The 25,335-nt window shown below is 41.5% G+C and overlaps 2 protein-coding genes and 1 long non-coding RNA gene across 3 annotated transcripts in view; all 3 read right to left on the reverse strand.

The window, feature by feature from the left end:
- Nucleotides 1–25,335, reverse strand: part of LOC142940553 (deoxyribonuclease-1-like) — a 113,223-nt gene that overhangs the window by 30,521 nt on the left and 57,367 nt on the right. The window lies entirely within an intron of this gene.
- On the reverse strand, nt 284–9,704 carry LOC142945200 (deoxyribonuclease-1-like). Its single transcript, XM_076086624.1, has 8 exons — nt 9,567–9,704; nt 8,218–8,306; nt 7,976–8,056; nt 6,147–6,256; nt 5,801–5,913; nt 5,503–5,666; nt 5,291–5,384; nt 284–433 (listed from the first exon to the last, which is right to left on the reverse strand). Exons 1-8 carry the CDS (start codon nt 9,702–9,704, stop codon nt 386–388), a joined length of 837 nt encoding a protein of 278 aa, XP_075942739.1. The 3' UTR covers nt 284–385.
- LOC142936077 (uncharacterized) lies at nt 19,012–21,616 on the reverse strand. The gene is made up of 6 exons (XR_012948354.1): nt 21,580–21,616; nt 20,613–20,685; nt 20,203–20,254; nt 20,018–20,104; nt 19,742–19,816; nt 19,012–19,649 (listed from the first exon to the last, which is right to left on the reverse strand). It is a non-coding gene; the product is annotated as an uncharacterized LOC142936077 (long non-coding RNA).

A 25,335-nucleotide genomic window follows, 5' to 3' on the forward strand; every position in this document is an offset into this window, starting at 1 on the left:
AAGCTGTTAATCACATCGTCACTTTCATTTTTATCTTTAACAATGATCCTCAAAGTCTCTTTCGGTTTCAAGGCAACAGAGACAGACGTACTGCTACTACTGCTGGCGTCACGACATGCAGATAGCTTTAGTTTTTTGTGCAACGTTTTCGATACATACCTCTGAAAATGTTGCTACTTGATACAATAAAGGTGAATGGACTTTTGTTTGTGTTGCTTCAAACATTGAAAGAAATGACAATAAAACAGAATAGCAGAAATAATTTCTTTATTTTGGTCTAGTCAATTCAACGCATGGTTGCAGCGGGTTCCCCCACTGAGTCATTATCCCAATTCACCGTGGAGGTCTCTGCAACGGTTTTGGCACTCATGATTCAGGTACCCTTTTACTTCAGCCTCACCTCCACAGGCAAATGGTCGCTGACAGCCAATGCCTGAGAGAGAGAGAGAGAGAGAGAGAGAAAACGTTGTAGGTTTCTCCTGTGGCACAATTTCTAGTTGGTCCAGCTTCAGCAAAATGTCCTCGGTTAGACAGAAAACAGGTTTATTATGTTTTGTAAAACTCAAGTCATCAAAATACCCTTTTCACTTGCATCACTAAAGGACTACATACAGTACTGGTTTTACATGTTTCAGCACCATCAACCAAAACTGATGACCGTTTTCCAAGCATGTGTGCAAGTATGATTTAAAATAGTCGACAATCCAAACAAAAACTGTTAAAAAAAATAAAAAATAAAAATAAATGTGCTGCATTATTTGGGGCCCTGAGCTGAACTATTGCTCGGCTGGTCTGGGAATTTCCAGTATTAAACCTTCCATAAAATCTGATTATTTGGTGAGTTTTAGAGGTGCGTGGAGGTGGACTTTGATACACTGATGTGTAATTATGAATCCCACTGCTCTTCTTGGCAAAACCGCCCTGTGTAGCTGGTGACAATGTTAGGGTTAGGCATTAGACCTTTACTTGCGTGGGCCAGTACAGCCCATTGGTCAGGACATAGAACCTGAACAAATCAGGCTACCAGTACCTCAGTGAGCATGGTTGCTGGCCAATCCTTGCGCTTGAATGTCTGCGCAGGGCGGGTCTTGCCAAGAAGAGCAGTGGGATTCATAATAACACCTTACTGACACCTCCTCGTGTTCAGAATCTGTTGCACCTGTAACCTCCCAACAGTGATGTCACTGTGCATTGACCAAGCCGTCACTATACTTCTACATCACTGCTGCAAGGAGAAAACCATTGAAATGAAATAGGAGTAGAACGCAATGAACGGTTTTGTGTTCATTTGACCAGTATAAAAGAAAATTGTGATTATTGATAGTTATGCTAGCTTGTCCTTCCCTGGAGTGGCGGGGAGTAAGGCGGAGTTAGACCCTGAGCTGCCGCTGGCCTCCAGCCTGCAGCTCAGCTCATATTCTGTAACCAGTGTAGCATTAAAGCATCATGGAGCTAGCAAGCTAGTCACTTACTCAGCTGTCCACTAGTTAGCTAGCTAGCTAGTTAATGCTGGTTACAATAAATGATCCATGACAATAGCGATGTGCTTTCCTACGCTGTGACAAGAGGATGAAACATTAAGTGGTTTGTTGGATTTTATCACAGCAAGGAGCTACTCTTAAATACTCTGTTCTTTTTCATGACCAAATAATTGCTTTTACAAACATATAGAATTTTAAAAACAAAAAATCTGGATTAGAAATTATTCATAATTGAGATACAACCAAATATTGTCTCTAGAGCAGCAACTGTAATGTTTATGTGGCGGGGCCTTCGGGGGAAAATGAAGGAACCAACAACGCCACCTGGGGAATTACACCCCAGGAAATATAAGCTTAACCTTAAGATATCGTTTCTTTTTGAATTATTAAGGCCTACAGATTCGTTACTGTTATGAGACAGAGACGTGTTTCGTAAAAATGAACCAAAGGTTTTATTTAAGGAATCAAAGAAAATAGTCAAATTTGCAGAGACGAGAGCTGCAGAGGAAAGAATATTTATGGACAAAAACATTACTGGAACCAATAAGGGATCTTAAATAATTATTACATATTAAGCTAAAAAGGCCTTACTAAAAACTCTAAGACTACATTATAATCTAATATCCTAAAATGTCCTATCCAACATAAACTAAGAATTTTGTCCAGGGCCCAGTTCAGAGTCTCCATAGCTGTTCGTCTTGTCACTGCAACTTCTCCCGCGCATCATTTAATTCTACTGTTTTAAATTAACACGGTCATTACTGCGCTACCTACTGCCACCCACTGGTATGGAAGAGTATTGAATTACTTAGCCAGCCACTATACTGCAGCTCAGACAGACGCTCAACAATGGCAAATTATTTGCAGCAACTAAATATTCTTTTGGACCGATTAAGTGAAATTGGACATTTTCCCACAGCACACCTGACGATATCTCACGGCACACTGGTGTGCCGCGGCACAGTGGTTGAAAATCACTGGGTTGAACAATGTAAATTAATTAAAACTTCAAGGCAAAACAGGTGAAATAGCAGCAGGTGAACCTACAAACAGGGCTCACCATGCTGCAAACTAATATAAATGAAGGTTGTGACTACTTACTACCTTGTATATGGGGTACTAACATATGCAGTCACTCATCGACGGCACAACGATGATGGAGCTTCTAAAAGAATTTCCAACCAACAAGTCAGTCCAGAGTTATTATTAAAGGCAGCTGTATTTTATAATGGTTGCCATGCTAAGTGATCACATTAAATACATACCTGTAACACAAAAACACACTAGGAGCCACCACAGAGACAGGACAAGGGCCCAGAAGGAATGAGGCCATGCCAACTGGTGCCTTTCGAAAGATGGCTCTGATTAGGGGATTGGTTGGGGGAGGAGCCAGCCTGAGAGCTGCGTTCACAACCCTACACCCGATGCTTCATTCTCTCTGGAGCATTCCCCACCACATTTACAACAGCAAAGTCCCTATATGAAGTCATTTAAAATGTCAATAAAATAAATAAGATAACAAGAAGTTTATAAATCATAATAATCAGTAATGAAGAACACAGACATCAGATTGTATTGTCTCATCCTGTCTCCTTTGTTGTTTTTCTTACTTTATCATTTGTCAGTGTTTCCTGTTTTATTTTGTGTTTTCCCGCCACTGTGATTGTCTGCCCCGCCCCTGACTGATCCCACCTGTGTCCCATCACCTACACCTCCCCACTGTACTTGAACCTTGTGTTCCCCTGTCTCTGTGCTGGTTCATCTTAGTCCTTTGTGTCAAGCGTTCCAGTGATTCTCCTAGTGTTATGTTCTCTGCCTGTTTTTCATCAACTACGTTTTTTGCCGGATCCATTTGAGTGCCTTTGAGCAAATATTTCCACCGCAGCCTCTGTGCTCTGTATGCTGACTTAGTTCCATGTGTGTGAGTGTAGTTGAAGGAGATCAGCCCTGACAGACAGAGCAGAGGAGATGCTCCCTGCAGCGTGATAATAAACTACACCAAAACATTAAAACGTACTAAGAAAAAGCACCAGTAACGTTGAAGCTTATCAATTCTCTGGTCTTTAATCATTTAGCGTGGTGCCAATTTAACACTGAGTTTCAGTGCCCATCACCAGCTTTAGTTAATGCAAAAACATGAAAGGCTCATGGCGGTGCAACATGGTGGACTCTGTGGAAGAGGACCCGCTTCCTATAAAGATAAAAAAACAAATTCTAAGCTAAGTAAAGCATAAGCCTTCTTAGTTTCAGGTCATTATACACTAATAAAAACATAGTTATGAATATTATATTATATTTCTGCCTATTAATCCACACTCTTGACACACTTCCTTTTTACTCATTTACTCTGGCTCTCTACACTTCGTAACCATTGTGGAGAATTTCAGTATTAAATGCATTATTAGTAGGATTTAATAACACCCCTAGTGGTGAGTAGAAGTGTCACAATAATAAATATGTTAGTCACAATATGTTTCCATATGGAATGTATTATGTTTACAAATATTCACACTTATAGAGGATATTATATGTTACAGTATATTAACTCATTGAATGTATTAAATCATAGAAGTATAGTCACTGTAGGTATTAAAACACTAAGAATAGTCTTGAGGGTCAGATAGGGATTCTGAGTGAGGTGTCAGACATGCAGCAGCAAATGGAGGCGACCTCATCGATGGAGGATGGGGCCAGTGGGACGGTCAAATGCCAAGCTGACCAGCAGGACAGAGAGGAGGAGCCAAGATGTTTTGCTAAAGGATCGATAATGGGAGGGGACAGAATTCAAATGAAGCCAATCACTAATCGCCACGGAGGGTCATTCACATGTTTTATGACAGTGTCGGACACTTTCCGACTCTCAGGGGATACAAAAGACAATGTTTTAGGGAGTTTACCTCAGATCACTGCAGCTCTCATTTTCAGCTAACTGGCCGCGTCGGACTGTGAGGAGATGCGTGTATGTGGTCTCTGCTCTCGAGAACATTACTATTGATAGTTAATTCAGTTTGTAAGTGAACTTTGTGTAGTACATTAAATATTGTTTTTAATTTTGGACCGGGTCCAGCTCATTCTTCTGATGCGCGTGCGCAGTAAGAAGCTCGCAGCAGAAGAGTACCTGCGGCCTGCAGGCTCCTTCATCCTTTGTTCTTTAAAAACCTAACACCATCGACCATCTGGTTGGAGGTCGACACGCTCTACCCACTGAGCTACAGCCGCCTCAAAATCAGAGAAGAGGTCAAACGATGTTACGCCCACAAATTATGCAGTCGACATCTCCACACTTGGTTAACAGCCCTGGATGAACCAGATTTTTGATCTTCTCTCCTGCCATGGAAGTCTAAATTTAACCGAAATTAGCCCGCTACACCGGCCACGATGACAACGGCACACATAAAAATGGCCCACGCTCCGACTATCCTGCCACATTGATTTGAATGTGAATGTAAATGTTAAATGTACTTGCTTTAACACTACATGTCATTCATCCATTCATACCCTTTCACACTCTGATGGCAGGGGCTGCCATGCAAAATGTCACCTGTCCATCAGGACTAAGCATTCAGGACTAACTGACATTCATCCCACACATACACTGAAGGCACAGCTTTCAGGAGCCATCCTCTGATTGAAGGACGACCCGCTGTAGCACCGAGCCAGAGCCTAGTTCTATGTCCGTTCTACTCCTTCATTTATTTCTATGGTGAAAACATGGAAGTGTTAAACTGCTCTTAATAGACCCGGTCTTTTTGTAAATTGCAACTGATGTGAATTCTATCACAGAGAGTTAAAGCTAAAGTTGTTTTTACCTCGTCCAAGGTGAGACCAAAGGCCGACATGAAGTTGTAGACCCCAGCACTGCCAGTCACCACTCCATTCTTTATGTCATCAGTGATCACAATCCTGCAGATACAGGAAGAGGAGTGGATTTGTACACCTGTATATGTACACCTGTGTGTGTGTGTGTGTGTGTGTGTGTGTGTGTGTGTGTGTGTGTGTGTGTGTGTGTGTGTGCATCCACCTGTCGTAAGGGAAGCCTGTTTTCCCTGTTCTTGGCACTGTAGTTTCCTGATCGTCGGTGATCAGCCAGTGGAAACTCTTGTCCACGGAGAGGCGGATCCACTTCCATCTGGGGCTCGATACGTAAGTGCCGCCAGCGTTGAAGTCGCCCAGCAGCACGATGTTCTGCAGGAAGAGCAGAAATAGTTTCAACCATCCCCCATCTCGTATAACAAATTAATCATCCTTTACACTCTTTTTTTATTTTATTTCCACCAAATAATTGGTTTTGCGTGTGTTTTCTGGAGGAGAACATTCACATTGGTGTTCCAGTAATTGCGGACAGCAGTCGCCACGTCATAGAGGGCATCGATCTGCAGCACAGCGTCGCTTGGAGAGGTGTGCTGGGGGATCAGAACAAAGTTCCCCACAGCTATAAAACAGGAGGAAGGAGAAAGGAGTGAGTGAACGAATTCTACTGAAGACAAAACATTTTCTAAAGGGGCCTTGGTGACCAACGGATCGTGACCTCAGAATCTCTCTCACACGTCTGGTGTTTAGTTCTCAGTTGGTCGCCTAACGAGAGAGGCAATCTACATCACTGGCGTCCTACAGTGAGGAAGAGTTATCGCTCTCTGTTCTTTGCCGCACTCTTTCAGAGCCTACCGGTGTGTGTGGAGAACTCAACGATGAAGGGCGGCCGGCTGAAGCGACTGTAGAAACCGTAGGGAATGTCGTCGTAGGTGACGGATCTACCCACGGACACCATCCCCACCCTGCAGAGGAAAGATAGTACTTAACCACATCTCTCACTTCCTGTAAACACATTGCTTTTGAAGTAGTCTTCAAAAGCGGTTAAAGCTCATCAACTCTTTCTTGTAGTCAGCTATTCACAGCATTGCTGGAGCATTTTCACAAGTTGTTTATCATCGTCGTTTATCGGTCCTGTGACCACTCGGGAGCAGCTTGACCGGTCCTGAATGTGTGAATGGATGAATGTAATGTGCAGATGTGTCATGTTTGCTGTTTTTGCCAAAATTTAAGTATAATTACCAAAGGAAGACTGTATTACTAAATACAGCTGGACCAAAACGTACTCTGTATTCACCAGTATTCTTTGCAGAAATTAGATTTCATGATGTGTTTGGTGTTTTTAAAGTGGGCTATTTATATAGTAGATAGTATGCTGTATAGGCTATCCTGTTTTTTTATATGACACTCCATATAATATGGTAATTTCAAATGTATTTACATTTACTACAAATCGTTGAGTTTCTGTTAGCTTAGAATGAGTCTTTCATAGCTACATAGAGAGTGTGTCTTCTTCACGGAGTCCTCCGTGTTTCTACAGTAGCCCAGAATGGACAAACCAAACGCTGGCTTTTTGTGTTACCTGAAGGCGCCTGTAGTTTTCCGACATCCTTGTAAAAGGAGGGATGAGTGAAGAGGCCTTGAGTTGGTTTGAATCTGCAACCTCACCACTAGATGCTCCTAAATCCTGCACACTGGCCCTTTAAGTGCCTTTGTTGAGAAATTGCATTTGATGGCACGAAAAGCTGTCAAAAGTGTAGAGTTTTCTAGCACAGCATGTGACACATGATCACCCATATTTACCTTAAACTCTGATCTGCTAATATCTGTACTGAACCATCTTTCATAACAACCAGTGGTGGGGAGTAACCGTGTTATGTGGATTATGTTGTGGAACAATCTGTGGATTAATCTGTGGACTCTTTGAGTGTGTCGAGATAAACAGCGATACTTTTAGGAAGAAAGGAAGTTGTTTCACCAACTTGTACGAGGGAAATTGGATCAATAAAACCTTTTTTGCTTTCACCTACGAGCAGTGTGTGAGCTATGTGCATAGGACCAGAAACACGTGTCAACTTAAGGTTTACATTCTGCTGCAAGTTTTGGACGCTATACACATGTACTATTTGAGTTACTTGTACTTGAGTGTTTCCATTTCCTGTTACTAAATACGTCCGCGCCACTACATCTCAGAGGCAAATATTTACAATGAAGGTTTACTTCAGTTACTTTACTTAAGGTTACTTTTCAGATTGTGCTTTCACATAAAACATGTAACATACATTATAACATGACGCATTGGTACAGATTAAACTGCCCAACAGTATATCAATTAGTTCAAATTGGCTCCACCAAGACCAGCTAACAATAATAATCTAGCATTGTAATCTATTACTCTGACAGGGCTCAGTCTGCTGCATTATGTGGTTATACTTGTGATACTTTATGTTTTTCTGATAATACTTATGATGTTGAATGCTTGTAGTTGAGTATTTGAATTGTAATGTTGGCTACTTTTACATCAGTAGTTTTCTGGCACTAATCGCTGACAATAAGGACAAAGACACTGTGCAGATCTGAAGTATAACTTTAAAAGATAAATAGTTTGTTGTCTGGTCACTGATGTGGGGTCTCAACGGAGGATTCCTGCAGAGGATCGGTTGTTTTTGCCTCTCTATGTTTACCTGTAGAGGAAGAGATATCTCTCCTTGTGTCGACCAGCACCGAGATAGGCGCTGTAGATGTAGCCGTACTGAGGACAACGACTGCGTAAACACACACAAACACACACAGATGTAGAGCATCATTTAGTTTGTCTCAAATCATAATGTGAGTTCATGAGCCGTCCAACTTAACTTCTACAGAAGGTCACTATATTCTGTGTGTAGTAATATAAGCACTATATAAGGTGTGTGGTTAGTCTAACTTGTTGACGGCCGTCATGGTTCTGTTGGTCACTTCCAGATCCGGGTCTCTGACCTCCTGGATCAGAATGATGTCGTAGCGACAGACAATCTGAGGAACAGAAAACAACACATATCTGATTAGAGTTCTTGCTGCAGTGCCGTCTTATTATATTAGTGGTCTGTTTAGTTTCATTCCATTCAAGTAGAGTTCTCCTGAAACAAAGAGAAACAGAACTAAAAGAGGTGAACCAACATAACATCTCCTTTTCCAGTCAAATTAAATAATCTGTGATGGTTATTGTTCTAGGTAATAAAGGGGTACTTCACTAATTCCTCACTTAAAAGCTTCACTGGTCATAACAGGGTTCAACGTTAATGTTTTTTTTTTTAATCACTTGCCCCCATATAACTTGTTTCATTTATTTAATCTTTGTTGTTATCAAATACTAACAAAGACCAAAGTCAGTAAATTAATCTGGAGTTTCTCCCACATCCTCTAACATCATTAAACTATACTAAACTGTTTTAATACTAAACACATTTGAGGTGCTCGCTTGCGCTTCAGTTAACAGAACTTTGTCTTTACCCCCCATTTCCTCGCGCATGTGCAACTCTCATCAGAGATGGGGAGGAAGCAAATGGCTCCCCCCTTAGCTACTTCCATCGTCAGCTCCCGAATAAAAAATGTGTTTCATTCTTTTTTTTACAATCGGGCAAGTGAGTTGCAAGATTTATTAGCCCGACGTGGCATTTTACTTGCCCCGGGCAAGCGGGCAACCCTTGTTGTTGAGTCCTGCATGGGAAGTACTACCTGTGTCTCCAGTGTCTCTGGAGGACACAATAAGCCCTGATGATGTCATAGTGATATATAGTGTCATCAGGGTAATATGAGCTTGGGCTTGGACAGTACAAATGGAAAACCTGCGTTATAAACTGGGCACATAGTATTTAAAAGACATGGACATTTACCATCCAAGGAGGTTCTAAAGAAATTATAAAATGCTTAATGGTTGAATTATGGGAAATGTAGGATCCATTTTTATTCATGAGAATTGTTTTTTAATCTACCTCTTGTGAGTCCCCCAACTTTATGGATTTGAAAAAGAATAGCTGGAGTGCCCCTTTAATCTCCAAAAGCCTCTGAACAATACAGTATTGTAACTAAATCTAACGACATGCTCATACTTCTAATGTGCTTTCTAATGTGCTACCAGCTTATTGCAATTGAAGGGAGGCCAGATGTCGGGTAAACCTTGTGGTATTTTAACGTTACTCAGCGCTGTTCAAAATATATCCTCTTTATATCGATGAGATACAGTCTTAGAAAAAAGGAATATTGGATGCAAGAAAAAATAAAACATTTTCAGACCTTGCTGATGATGTTCATGAGAGTCACGTCTTTGGATTTCTGGGGTCCAAATGTCTCGATGTTGAAGGCTCCCAGCAGCAGGGAGGTAGACAGATGCAGCAGGACCAACAAGAGGCCCAACACACACACCCAACGCATCCTGAGCCAAAGAGGTCACATTAGTGTGTATATTTAAAATACATCATTCTAAATCTTGATTTCATGACACATGGACAGTTAGCATGTAATAGTTATTCTGCATGCTAGAGGAGCCTGAAAGACTCTCTGCCCTGCTGTGGGAGTCAGAGACACACCAACACCTGCACCCCTGGACACACGCAGCAGGATCTCTATTCCTGGCAGTTTATCTCAAAGCGAGTCGGCAACCCGGCGTTTCATGTGCTGCTTTTTGCAGAAGCATCCTGTGTCACAGGGTGTGGTAGAGAACTCAAACGCAGACCAGGCAGAGTAGCGTGAAGCAGGTGTTTATTAAACACAAATAGGAATCGTTATCATAACACAACAGGGAGTCCAAGCACAAGACAAGAGACGAGGGGGAAAGTCCAGCATGAACGAGACAAGGCAAGCAGACGGGGAAATCGGGAACAGGACAAGACAAATGGGCCGGTAGAACACAATGATCTGGCAGTGAGTGACTGAGAGGCAGAGGTTTAAATAGTGGCTAGAACAGGTGAGGAGAGTTGTGCTGATGAGGGAGTGCTTGATTAGTGATCAGGGGCAGGTGAAGGGAGTTAGACTGGTGCTGAGGGAGTGGCTGACAGGTAGAGTGAGGATACAGAAAGACACACACAGAACACAGAAGGCAAAGCCTGATCGTGACATCCTGGGTAAATTATTACTCCAGCAGGAGAATCATTATTCTGTTAGTAACATCTTATTAAAGATCAAGCAAAACCAGTCCCTGTGTATAATGTTAGATAATCTGCAAGAATTGTTCTCCAACTGTGTAACAAAAATAGGTTCCAGATCATTAATGCTTAATTCCTAGCCTAATTAAGTATGTCATGGAATTTAAGAAATAGTAACATAAGACAATTTTTGACTTGAGAATGATGAATACAGTTTGAGAACAAGAAGATACAATACAGCATGTAGACTCTACAGGATGATTGTTTCCTTGGCAACTATCATGTTTTTACCGAAAGATGTATAGATTTTAGTTGTTCTATTATCTCAATTTGCTTGCGTGCACAAAGCTGCCGTAAATAGGTCACTAAAAAATGACCGGCCCCCCACCAGGTTTGGGCTGAGCCCCGAATGTTCACAACGTGTGGATCCGCCCCTTCTGTGTGACATTTAGAGTGTGTACTGCTAAATGAAATACATTTTCTGTCAGTTCCCATGTAAGGGTTGCATGCAAACACATTGAACCTGACAGTAGATGAATGTGGAACTAGAGTGTGCAGATGATCAACAGAGGCTGTTTTTACCTGCGGCGTTCACAGCAGCAGTGAGAAGGCATCAGATGGTGAATATGTGATAAAGGAAGTTGATTTGAGGTCATGTGTGATGAAATCTCTCTCCTCTATTGAGTCATGTTTACATGGTTTTCACGCCAAAATGTAAAGTAATATCTCCCGTAAAAACATGAGGTGAACCAAACTACAGCCTGGAAATATAATATGTGTCGTCTTAAGTCACACTTGTTTTCTGAAGGATAGACTTACTTATACACTTATTAATTTATCTGTTCAGAGGTAGATGCATTCTTAAATATAACCATGTAATATATGAACATCAATGTCATGTAGCGATCATAGTGGAACATGGTTGTTATGTTTCCTTCACATAAGATGGGACATTACTGAGGTAGAAATAATTAAAGATAATTATTGACGGTAAAACATTTTATACTTTCATTAATAACTTAAGTTTCACATTGTTTCAAAATTCATTCATATTTCAAAAGATGGGCAGAGATAGTGTGATGATGGGTGTGCCGTTATTGAGACCTCAGAAAATGTTCTATTGTGCTGTGATGGATGGAATCAGTAAGTGGCTTTTAGTGGTGGAATGAGGACATTTACTCAAGTAGGCCTACTGTACTTCTGAGGTACTTTTACTTGAGTATATCCATATCCATGCACCGTACATCCATCTTGTGCTTCTGTATATTTCTATTCCACTACAATTCAGAAGTACATATTTTTTACTCCACTTTATTTATTTGACAGCTTTAGTTACTTTGCAGCTTCAGATTGTAAATAAAATAAAAAATACTTTTATAAAATATGATGTATTAATATAGATCATGCTAAATCTCAGCATATACATTTGTTAAAATTAGTTTTGCCTTTACCAGCTGCATTAGTAACAATTACACATAAACCCATCAGTTATGATAATCCAGTATTATAAAATACATTATAATGAAATGGGACATTCAACACAATGAATAGCTACTACGTTTAGTTCTTTCAGTAAATAAGCTATATTTTGATGCTATTAGGACTACTTTTTTGAATGCATGACTTTTACTTGTAACAGAGTATTTATACATTGTGTCGCGTGTGGTGCTCCCGCACGTTCTAAAGAGTTTTAAAGAGAGAAACCTGTACGGGTCAATTATACCAAACAGTAATATATGACGAACAACAACACGATCAGTTGTTCATTCGTTTTCATTTTCTCGACCGCAAAACATGGATCTTAATTTTTTTCTCTTGATTTTAATTAAATTTTCCCTCCACTCCCTATACCTACGTTATAGTTTAGTATAGTGCTCGGAGTGAGGTGTCCCCAGGTCTCTCCTACTTTAAGAATGCATGTGACTGTGTGTGTGTGTGTGTGTGTGTGTGTGTGTGTGTGTGTGTGTGTGTGTGTGTGTGTGTGTGTGTGTGTGTGTGAGATGGTGTGAGCGTGCTGCAGCTTACCGCAGGGGCTGAACGATCTCCCCCTAGAGGAGACCCCTCTCTCTTGGTTTCGATGTCCCGTCCGGGATGGAAAAATGTAGCAAATAGTTACGTTTTCACTTGTTTATTTAATTCAATTCAAAGTATATTTATTTGGATTCCAATTCAGAGAAAAAGTGGTCTATCGACAACAAGTTTGCAACACCAGAAAAAGAATAAAACCTAAACCAGTGAGCAAAGCGTATTGCCAAAAAGTCCGGAGATTGGTTAAATTAATTTTAAATTGAACACAGGTTACGACCTGCCGCTCCCCCTTCTTCTGCCCTGATCTTCTAAAATCGAAGGTATTTATCATCAGCTGAGCAAGAGGCAGAGGAAGTCCAGCCCTCTCCTGTCTGTCTTGTGAGACAGCTCGGAGCACTGAACTCCGCCCGGACAGGCTATTGCTCTGGTCAGGACCTTATCTGACCCCCTTCCGTCTATTCTGACTTTAGGGACCCCCCCACTGTTACAAAGGACGTATGGCACATCTGCTCACTGTTAGGTACAAGACAATGGAAACATGATATCACAGTAAAAAACAATTATACAGGTTTGTTGCCAAGCATGGATTATATAACAGAGTAAACTTTCAAATATATGTACTCTTCGGCAAGTTTATTTGACTGCTACCTTTATGAGGTATGAGCCCTATCCCAAAGCAATAAGTAAAATATCAAGAATAAAAAAAGTTACATGCAAAACGGTGGCTAAAACGCATGAAACATCAAAAGAAGAACTGTATGTGTATACATTATGTGGTTAAGCGCAGGCATCACCAGAAGAGGAACTAATACAGTAATTCACAGATAGTTCATGGTTTATCGTTCTGCCATCTGTTCATGTGTGTGGGTGTTGCAAAAGGTGTGTGTGTTCAATGCTTGGCCCAATGACTTTGCTATATGTTGATGTGTGTGTGTGTGTGTGTGTGTGTGTGTGTGTGTGTGTGTGTGTGTGTGTGTGTGTGTGTGTGTGTCGAACTGTGTGTAGAACACTGTGTACAGCTGGCGCCTGCTTTGGAGAGCCACAGATCCCTATGGCTTCTCTAAGTTACATTTATTTTGCTCTTTTTGTATATTGTTCTGCTATAGTGTCTTCTAACACCTACTGACCAGAGCAGTCCGTCCAGAGGAATTCGTAAAAATATTACAGGCCCTCTAACAACTGTAATATTGCTACTTTTATCGGCCTCCGGAGGTCACGTATAGGTGGCATTTGTTGTCAGTGTGACGACCCTCTCACTCTGCTGGCTGTGTTCCTGCTCAGGATTTCCTGGTGGGAGGAGTTACCTGCACCAATCATCCAATCATCTGATTGGAGCCTCCAGGAAGGCAATAAAAGACAGCCTTCTGGGAGTCTATGGTCTCTCTCACTCAGCAGGGCCTGCTGCACCAGCCTCATCATTTGTTTGTTATGCGGAAGTTGTGCAGCTAAAAAAACTGTTTTGTGTTAGATCTCTGTGTGGCCTCCCTTTTTGTTGCCAGCCTTGAGCCAGGTGGTAACAAATGGGGGCTCGTCCGGAATGATTTGGAAAGGTTAGTACTGGAAAGTTGTTAAATGTAACTTTGTTAAAGGGAGTTTTCCACACAGATTTTTTTTTTGGTTAAATTGTGTTTTCTGACCTGCGGTTAGTAGTACAGGCTTGTCAGTCATTTGGAACCCTTTTCCTGATAGGCATAAGCAATGAGGGGCACTGGCCGTCTCTCATTGACCCTTTTCTTTTTTTTGTTTGTTGTCTTGGTGCAGTACGTGGTTAGAGCAATGGCTCGGGGGCACTTCCATGACTGTCTAGGTGATTTTCAGCTTGCTGAAGGTTAACCGGGTTGCTGGGTTTTGTGCTTAATTTATCCTGCCACGAACCTGCATGAAGACTAGGGATGAGTTACTCAGCTAGACCTGGTTAGGCAGTTAGTCAGAGGAATTGGGTTCTTTATTTAAAGCACCCTGTCATCTGTTAGCTTTGGGTTGAAAAACTTTGTATTAATTGTAGTTTGTTGGAAAAGTGCCTAAATGGGTTGCAGGTGAACTGATAAAACGGCTTCCATTGAAGACTTTGTTCAGTCTCTAAATGATGATTTATTAAATTCTTACACAAAAGATCAGCTCTTGACATTAGCGGACCGTTACAATGTCGAACTTTCTAAAAAGTGGAATAAAGAGAAATTGTTGGCCACATTAACGGACCACTTGTTGGAGGAGAAAGTGTTGCCTGTCATAGTGGGGATTGCAGAGGCGCCTGTAGAAATTGATACATTTTCAGAGGTAGCTTCCCCCAGGGTGAGTGAGTCAGTCAAAGTTTCCGAAATGGCTCCTGTTTTGACTGGACTTGGAGTTGGTTTGACATTTGAGCAACAAAAACAACTTATCCTGCTACAAAATGCAAGAGGAACATAAAAATACTTTGGAGTTAGAAAAGTTAAGACAAGATGCACATCTTCGGGAGGCTGAACTAGCCCATGTTGAGGCAAGACAACAATTAGAGTTGGAGCGATATAAGCTGGAGCTTATGAGTGAAGGAAAGCTTCAGGCTGATCCACGCAAGGTAGGAGAGTCAGTATACCTGTTCCTGCTTTTCCCTCATTTGATGTTGCTGTTAACTTGTGGTTGGTTCCAAAGTTTAATGAAAGGGACCCTGACATTTTCTTTGTTTTGTTTGAACGTTTAGCAGGGGCACGAAATTGGTCGGATGCTGAGCGTACTCTTTTGCTTCAGTGTGTGCTCACTGGCAAGGCCCAGGAGGCTTTTTCAGCCTTGAGTGTTACTGATAGCGGTAGCTACCAGTTGGTTAAAGCTGCTGTACTTAGGATATATGAGTTGGTACCGGAAGCTTAACGACAACGGTTCAGGTTACTCAGAAAAGAGAGGCAGTCCCATATTGAGTTTGCTCGTGATTTAACCACTAATTTGAATCGCTGGTGTGCTGCTTCACAGGTAAATACTATGGAGGACCTTGAGGAATTAATCTGGCTGGAACAGTTCAAAAATGCTTTGCCTGACCGTGTTGATACCTGCATTCAGGAAAGGACAGTAAGCAAGGTTACAGATGCTGCTAGATTAGCAGATGAGTTTGTCCTGACTCATAAGGGATTTTTCGGTGAGAACCCTGGTTGTGGAGATTTTGGCTTCCGACAGAGTAATGTGGGAGCAAACTCAAGTAAGTTTTGGTCAGAAGGGTTCAGTTAAGGCAGACCGGGGTTTACAGGGCAGGATGGACCCCAATCGTGTCTGTAATTATTGTTTTGGCAAGGGTCACTGGCGAAATGAGTGTCCAATGTAAAAAAACAAAAAATGAAAGCCTGTTTTTTTTTTTTTTTTTTTTTTTTTTTTTAACCAGCAAAACCATCTGGGGCTGCTGCGTCTTTGAATGCTGAAGAAAGAGACCGTGTCATTGCTGCCGTGCAGGCACACACGAAACCTTCATCAGTCAGTAACTGAGGTTCAAGTTTTGGATCAGGAACAGACAGGTTCCACAGCTCAGCAGGAGATTGACCCTGGTTATGCTGCATTTGTGTCTGATGGTTATGTTTCACTCGTAGGAAGTGGAATAAAAGTCCCTGTAAAAATATTAAGAATCGTTTATTTTGGAATCTGCGTTGAATTTCTCTCCTGAAACAGACGCTGGTTCCAGTGTTGCGGTCCGAGGGATGGGTTTGACAGTCTTTTCTGCGCCACAGAAAATAATTTGACGCTAGTATCAAATCTGGTCCAAGGTGATGTGATCATGGGAGTGTGCCCTTCGTTGCCTATGGGGGGGGGGGGGGGGAGTACAGGTCATCTTAGGAAATGACCTGGCTGGCAATCAATCAGGTGTGGCCTGAGGTGTCAGTGGATACTCTATCCTCCCAGGTAGAGTCTGAGTCCTCCAAAACACCTTCTGCTATACATCCCACCTGTACAGTGACACGTGCTATGAGCCCAGCCAGTGGTGATTCCAGTTCTGAACATTCAGATAAGAAAAGACTGTCTCGCAGTGACCTACTGAAAGAGCAAAAACGTGACCCCACACTTCAGGCTCTGTACAACCGGGTTCTCAGGATGATGAGGTGGAGAGTTCAGTGATGTGAAAGATTTCTATGATTAATCGGGAGAAGAGTCAAGGTTTTCAATCTATATCAATAAACAGAGTCTTGAGAGAATCAAAGTTGTTTGTCTTTATTGCTTGCAAGCAGGAGAGCGGTTCAACAGACTCGTATCTCAGTGTACTGTGGAAAAGCTTCCTCGAGTGGTTGCTGTACATGTCATTTATACAGAAAGTAACACCCAAGATGAGTAATACACAAAGCAGAAGTTCTGTATGTACATGAAGCAGAACTGGTTACAACTGGCCTGTGTAGGCCCCCCGAAAACTGACCTTTGTGGTTAGTTTTCTCAGAAACTGTAAGAAACAGAAGTTCCAGGTAGTTCTGGGGGTCGACAGTTCACAGAAAGGGCAGGCAGTGTTTTTCCACTTGTCTCTGCGCTTTTCTATTTTTGCTTAGCAGACACTTTGATATACATTTGACTAGAAGCACATGGTTTACATATATTTTGCCATTACATCAGCTCATGGTTATTTTCTGCAAGATGGCCTGTTGGTGAGAAACTGGGTTCCTCAGGGAGAGGGTTTTATGGGGGAAGAGATGTTACAAATTGTTTTGCCCTCTAGTGTAAGACTTGCTGTACTTCAGACTGCTCATGATGGAGTTGCAGGTCATTTGGCGGTAAGAAAAACCTATGATAGAGTTAGGAGACACTTTTACTGGCCTCTGTTGAAGAGACATTTCTGCTTTCATTAAAACTTGCCGTGTGTGTCAGTTGACTGGAAAACCAAATAAAACAATAAAGCCTGCTCCTTTGTATCCTATTCCAGTTGCTGAGCAACCATCTGATCATTGACTGTGTTGGTCCCTTGCCACGCTCCAAAGCTGGTAGTAACTGTGTTCACAGTGATGTGTCAGGCTACACGCTATCCAGCTGCATATCCTCTCAGAAACATTATCACGAAGTCTGTTGTAAAGGCGCTGACAGTTTACGTCTATTTTTGGCATCCCAAAAATAATTCAATCTGATCAGGGGTCTAACTTCAGTTCAAAGATGTTTGCAGAAGTGTTGAACCAGTTAAATGTTAAACATTCTCAGTCCAGCGCATACCATGCCCAGAGCCAGGGGGCTCTAGAAAGGTTTCACCAAACGATGAAGTCCTTCCTCCGTGCATATTGCACTGAGTTGGAGCGTGACTGGGAGGAGGGGTTACCTTGGCTGATGTTAGCAGCCAGGGAGGTGTCTCAAGAGAGCTTGGGTTTTAGTCCCAATGACTTGGTCTCTGGTCACACAGTGCGAGGCCCTTTAGCATCCCTACACAGGGACTGGCAAGCTGGGAGGCTCCAAAAAACTTGATGGATCATATAAATGGTTTTAAGCAGCAGCTGTACCAGGCAAATAAAATGGCGAAAGAAAACCTACAGGCAGTTCAAAATAAAATGGAGTCTGTATGATCAACGTGCAGAACGTCTTGAATTTAGTACTGGTGATCAAGTTCTGGCACTTTTGCCTTTAGTTGGCTCTCCTTTCCAGGCTAAGTTCTCTGGTCCCTATACAGTGACCCGAAAAGTGTCTGACCTAAATTATTTAATCGCGACCCCTAATTGAAAGACGTTGGTGCAGCTCTGCCACATTCATTTGTTTAAACCCTACTTTGCCCGCTCCCTTGTGCCAGGTCCTGGGTCGGGGTTTGCCTCTGCTGCTGCAGTGGTTCCAGTTGGTCATTCACCGTCACCTCTTGATCCGACCGAGGAATATGAGGAAGAGTGTTGTACACCAGATGATGTCATTTTGAAAGGACTTCTTAAAAACTCTGAGTTACTTTCCAATCTGGATGTAATGTTGAAACATTTACCTGAACCAAAGCAAAGAGAGTTGGTGGATCTTATTAAAGGTTATCCCTGCCTGTTTGCTGATACAGTGGCTGATGCCATGTCGCGAGCTGTAACTGTTTAAGTTAACTTGTGTTTTCTTTTACTCCCTGCAGTGTCTCTTTCTGTCTGCTCTGGTTTTTCTCCTCTCTTAAAATTGCTTCTCGGGTACCAAAGTTGCAGAGGGGAGGATTCTGGATGGTCAGGTGTTGAGATTGCCTGCAGTGAGGACCATAATCTTAAGGGAGGGGGTGTGAGGGGGTGTGTCCAAGGTGCTCAAAATCCACTTTCATAGCGCTGTTTTCAGCTCCTGGACGCAGGTTCGAGTCTCCGTTGGGACAAAGCCACTCAATGATAAAGAGCTATTTATAAATCAAGAAATGTGTACCCAACTTTACCGTTTACTGATTATCACTAGATTGTAGTGGCAGATAGATGATCAAGTACTTGACTTATTTATGACTATTAACCTATTATATTGCAGTTTTATGAACATTTAAATTGCAATCACTTCATTACTTCAATTCAATATTTATTTACTGCTCACTATAATGATTCACTTATCAATGAGACGTGTAGACATTAGTGAACAAAATATATTTATTAAACACAACAGGGACAGTAAACATTGAACACAGAGCCCATAGTGCAAGGTCACAAATACACAACACAAATATAATAATGAATCCAGTAAAAAGTAATTAATTATTAAAATGAGCAAAGACATATACACGACAGAACACTCCCCTTTTCTTTCTCTTATTTTCCCTTTTCAACCTCCCATCTCTTTTTTTCTTTCTCATAAAAAGGAGACGCTGGAACTCATTCCAGGTCTTCTCCTTCTCCATGCCCTGGTCTTTGTAAGGGGAAAAGACTTTACCAGGGCAGTAAATCTACTTCCCTGTTAGTCCAGGGAACCCCGTGTGAATGTGAGGACTCTTTGGATCCTGCTTCAGTTCCATCTGACAGAATCAACACTTGCGACCTGTGTGCTGGAATTCAGTCCTCTTCCTCTTTGGCTCTTTGGCATCCAGTTCCAGCTGAAAGAACTTTGGGGAAGGAAGATCAGAGATGCTGTCGATTAATTCTGGCGGGGGAGGGAGGGAGACGCCACAATGACACCATCTTCATTAGGTTGCGCACAGGAAAGGAGCCTGGCCAGAGACCCATGGATTGCAGCTCTGTCTTCATCCAGCTCCTCTGCTGCTGTGAACAGGTCCACTGGCTGACTTCATGGTCGTAGGCAGGGAGCTGTGGAGGAGGACGGGTGGGGACAGCTAACGGCCTGGGTAACGGCTCACCTAGTCAGACAAGAATAACCAGAGCTAATTAGTACCATTTTTGGTGCGACTTGATTTCATCTTCTTGACATGAAAAACATTCTAATAGTAACTTTGATGTCTCTGTGCAGGTGACAGTTGACCGGGCTCTGCAGACGTCTCAGGAGAAATGCAGGGTGCCTCTGACACTATAGAGAATATTAAACATGTTATTATCATTGACAGTAACGTGAAGCAAGAATGTAACATGACATCTACACTGTAGTCTGTGAAACTCTACTTTTTGTCAGAATACAGTGCACCAGCAACTTTAAAGAATTAACAACAGTTTTGATGGAAACTACATATGGATAATTTAAAGATGCACATATAGGTGAAATAATACACACCAGGAACTGTTGATGGACGACCCGCTCCTTCTGGCAGCAGACACACGAGCTCCTGGGGAACAGGCACTGGTCTCTTTACAGTTAGAGCTGCAAGGAGAGAAGGATCACAACACATAATCAATGGTTTATAACGGATATGAGCACAGTGAATATGACAGATACGTTTAAATGTTGGATGCATTTACCCTCTATGTGAACCCTTCAGATGAGTTGGTGCAGCCAGTGCAGCAGATGGTTCTAAGGAAAAAGCCTTGAAAGTCATTTATATTTTGACAACATACGAACACTACTGTTAGCATCGTTACTTCACCTTTCTCAACCTTATCCAATGAAACAGACTGTTTCTAACATTAATATATAAAGAATATATACTTCATTCATACACGTGTGTTCATGTTTCAATGGGTTAATATTCAGTAGCCAGTCATTATGATGTAACCTAGGCAGGTGAAGCAACATGGCACACTTCAAACACATGCATGCAGGTGTTAGTAACACAGCAGTTTCACATGTATGTATATATGTATGAACTGTAACTGATTTTAAATCTTCAGGGGGTAGAAAAAGAAATTAAAGACAGCAAATGTTTACTCACAGCTCTGCACATGTTGCTTGGGAAGGAGAGATACTCAGCATCCCTCTCTCCAGCTCTTCATCTTCATCCATCACTGAGATGCAAACAGACGAGAATAAGAACGTCACTAAATGAATATCTTCTTGTACTTCTTGTATAATGTAATAAACAACATTATTTTAACAGTGATGGAGAAAGTCTACACATCTTGTACTTCAGTAAAGAAATATGTATTAATACCACCACATGGTGTAAATACTCTTTTACAAGTAAAAGTCCTGCATTCAAATCTTACTTACTCAAAGTCTGACTTAAGTAAAAGTACAAAAAGTAAACTTTAAGGAGCAAAAATAAAAGTACTCATGATGCAGAATATTATGCATTAAATTATTATAATTATTGAGGCATTAATGTGTTCATCACTTCAATGACTTTATACACTGCTGGTAGTTTAATCTGTAATAACACATCATTTATTAGTTGAGTATATTGTGTCTGATATCCTTAATCTGCTAAATAACTAGTAACTAATGCTGTCAAATACACGTGGAGCAGTAAAGGTACATAACTATAAACTACATGAATTAATGACGATACGTGACGTGATACAACGGAGACGTGTGTGTTTATTTCACGTTAACGTGATTCAAATGAAGCACCGGGTCCGGTCATAGCTTCTTGTTCTTTCGTTACGTGTATGTAAAGTAACAGAGTATATCTGACGTTAACCGGCCGCTGGTCAGCCTCTATATTCACCGACGTACAGCAGTAATCGCTAAATCATATATTTAAATGCACGTTCGTGTTAACTTGATACTTTCGGCCACAAAAACACAACAAAGTCGGACATGAATGAACCCGTATGAAGAATAAAACTGAAGACAACTACACAACTAACTTTATCTTTATAGCTTTCACGTGAATGTCAGACAGCCCAGACTAACTATCATGACATTTAAATTCATCGTTATTCATCTTAATGATTTACCGTTTAACGTAGCGTCCACACAGCGAAGAGCTCCAGAAAATCCGGGCTGTCACCGGAGAAAGTCTTTCACTCGCAAAACGGCACCACAGCGCAACTAGCGGCCAAAGATATATTACGTCCTTTCGGCTCCACAGCGCTGCTGGTGGCCAAAGATATATTACACCCGTAGTGGTTTAGGACTACCATTGAAAATGAATGGAAAACGGTTTAGGTTGATGAAAACGATTCTCTATGATAGTTCTTATCACTACGGGTGTCATATATTTTTGTCCACAAGCACGATTCTGGGGGCGCTGCTTCTCCCCTTCCATACAAGTAAGGAGACCCCGTTTTCCTTTTTGAGTGACAGACGTGCAGCATCTACAGCAGCAGACTACAGTAAACAACCTGTGCTTTACACAGAGTTTTATCACGGCTCTATCTTCGGACAAACAGTCAAACATATCCCACGTAAGCACGGCTCATTTGTTCAAGTACTTAATGAACCCTCTCAGTTGTATATATGGGTAAACTGTTTTTATAGTTTGCTTAAATGTTTGTTGTTTAACATTGTAAGGTTCTAACTCGGTTTGTTGTTTGCTGACGTAACGTTAGCACATCAAGGTTACGTAACGTTATATTTGCTGTTTGTATGTAACGTGTATATGTCAGCATTAACAGTTATTCATTAGCTTGTCTTCATTAATTACATTCATATTGGCCTTCTTACTATCAACAAGCTCCCAATGTGTTGAGGCAAAGTATGTAGTCCTCCCATACTAGCAGTGTATCTCGTTTTAAAATCAAATCTAAGTTATAGAGTGTATATTACTCATGTGTTTTAATGTGTATATCTCACTTGCCTTCCCTGTTTGTATCTCACTCTCGTAGATTCATCATCTCAGAATATTGGCCCTGTGGAAACACAGAGAGACACTGTCCTTGAGGAAGCAGAGGGGGGCTGAGTGGAGGAAGGTGGCAGAGGAGAGGAAGAAGAGGGAGTCAGCGGTGCAACTTCCGACAGGTGGCCTGTGCAGGGTCTGTCACCAGCCTCTGAAGCAAGGTCCCAGCAGTGAACCTCATGTGCAGCAGCTTCCCCGGGGTGTCAGGGAAGTACATCTACTGCCCCTCCAGAGTGTTCTCCCTGCACAAGGACCAGGACATGGTGAAGGAGAAGACCCGGAGAGACTTCTCACAGTCTGACTTTATGAGGCTGAGAGGGACAGATGGATCGCAGAGAAGAAGAAGTGACCACGAACTCACCAAACCCCCAAATATACACTCACACACAACACTGTTCAATATATTGTATTAGTATTAATTTAATTATTTAACTAGTATAAATATAATTATTGCATTAGAATGAATATCATTATTTAATTAGAATGTATACATTTAAAGCACTAGAATAAATACGGACATTTGAGAAGCTGAAACTAGATAATGTTGACGATTATTGTTTCAGCACTTATATTGTAAATATGTTTATGGATACACCATCTACTGTATATATACTGTATATTAAATGTATTGTTAATTTGTTTTATATATGATGTTTTAGGGGCATTTTGTTTTTGTGCATCTGTATTTTTTCAATAAAATATCTTGAAAGTGCCCCTCTGACTGTCTTTACTTTAGGGGTGGTAATACATAGACAATTAAATAATCAAACATTTATATATGCTCATCTGCACAATAAACATATATTGTTATTGTTGCAATAATATAAGTAAAACTGCAGCATCATATTTGGAAATTAGTATCTCATTTGCATAATTACTTCAAGATGAATTATTCTATCTTGATTCTTTGACGTGAAGCACTTTGTGTTTATGCATGAATGCTATACAAATAAATGATCATTATTTTGTATTATAGCCACATTCTGAAGCTAATCATTTGAATCAAATACTGGACATTTAGTTTGGGTAAGGTGGGAATCGAATCGGCTCATTTTGGAAGGGCTTCTGGTCATGAACATATCTTCTACACTTATCCGCGGCAGGCCCTCAAGAAAAAGGTTTGAGTATTACTTATTATTCTACCACTGGTTGCAGCACAGCAGTAAGGAAACAGGACAGTGGGTTCTTTGGGTTATTTGGTTTCAGCCCGGCAGGGGGCGATAAAGCGCTGCTGTGTTTAACACCGACCGACTTGATCACGGAAGGAAACGCTGCGTGACGTCATCCGTGTAGCAGCCACAAACAGGAAGAAAACATCCAGCTGTTATCTAAGCAGGGAGAGCTTTGGCTAGCTTAGCAGCCTGTGTAGCATTGTGACAGTAATGAAACGGCATTCAGAGTCGGGAACAAACTGGTGTTTGGTCATGCTGTGTCTGGATCACATCCCCCCCAGTCCAGTGGCGGGCCGTCAGGGCTTGCAAGGCCTTCTCTGCTGGCCTAAACAGAATCACAAAGTTATAGCTATTTTATAATTTAATAATTTTTCTTAAATACACTACATGTATTATAATTTATAAAAATATTTTCCCCATTATCTTATTTTCTCATTGCACAGCTACTGTCTTCCTCAGTTGCTCTGCTTCCAGTGCAGCTTGTTTTAAGTAGAGCTTTTATCCAATCAGAGTTCACCTCTGTGTCTCTAGGTAAGAACAGAGGCCGAGGCCTGTAGACTCACACGTGAATCGCTTTGCAGTTTAAGTGAATGGGGACGATATTGTTGATTGTCATAGTGTTCAACCAATCAGATCTTTAGTTTGACATGTTGGGCGTATTCTTTAACGTGTCAGAACCTGCTAGCTGGCCTACAAGTACGTGATTGGTCAGTGGGCTTGCGTGACATGTTGGGCGGTGACAATCCCAATATCTACTGCCTCTGTCGAGCGGACATTTTCAGCCCTCAAACGCATTAAACCGTATTCAAGAAATACAACTGGGGAGGCTCGACTGTCTTCACTGGCGTCCATGAATGATGAAGGACTTCTTACTGGAACTAAAACGCACGGATGTACTGTTGCTAACCCTGTGTTGGACAATGACAATAACTTAACCTTGAACCTTGACAGACACCAGTGATTCAGTGACATAAATGTTTTCTATCCAAATTTCTAAATACTTTATTTAAAGTAACATCAATCCGTTCCAATTTACCATCAAACCATATTTTGTGAAATATTCAGTCTGCTAGTTAGCCAAAGCTTCACAGACCTGCTGTGCCCAGTTACGGTTGCTAAGCGGTGATTGGACAGTTGCTTTTTGTGGGAGGGCTTTAGTGAACAGTCAGTTATTGCCACAGGCCGGTCTCCACCGAGTACCTAGCCTTGCTGTACCTTCAATGCTGCAGGTCTGCTGAGACCCTCAGCTCCTTTAAATCAAGATTGAAGACTTTTCTGTTTGCTGCTGCCTTTAATTGAAGCACATTCAATTAATATATTAATCAATTTCCTGCATTTCTGCATTTAACTACTGTATTTTATTTCTTACACTTTTTTTTTTTTTTTTTTTTCATCAATTTCCAAATACTGCTGATTGAGAACATGACATTTAGTGATGTTATGTTACTATGTCTGAAAAGTCCTGGTAAACTGATAAAAAGTGTCATTGAAAGACCTCAGAGAGGCCGGGTTTGAGTCCCGAGACGGGGTTAGAGTCCTGCGTCGAGACGGGGTTAGAGTCCCGCGTCCAATTGTCCGGGTTAGAGTCCCGAGGTGGGGTTGGAGTCCCACTCTAAATGAGACCTCAGGGAGGCCGGGTTAGAGTGTTTCAATGACTGTTTTTATTGTTTCAATGTATGTTCTTAATTGTTTTTTAAAATCTC

This window comes from Anarhichas minor, unplaced genomic scaffold, assembly GCF_050575085.1.
Source record: "Anarhichas minor isolate MPS153535 unplaced genomic scaffold, ASM5057508v1 ptg000007l, whole genome shotgun sequence".
Lineage (NCBI taxonomy): Eukaryota > Metazoa > Chordata > Actinopteri > Perciformes > Anarhichadidae > Anarhichas > Anarhichas minor.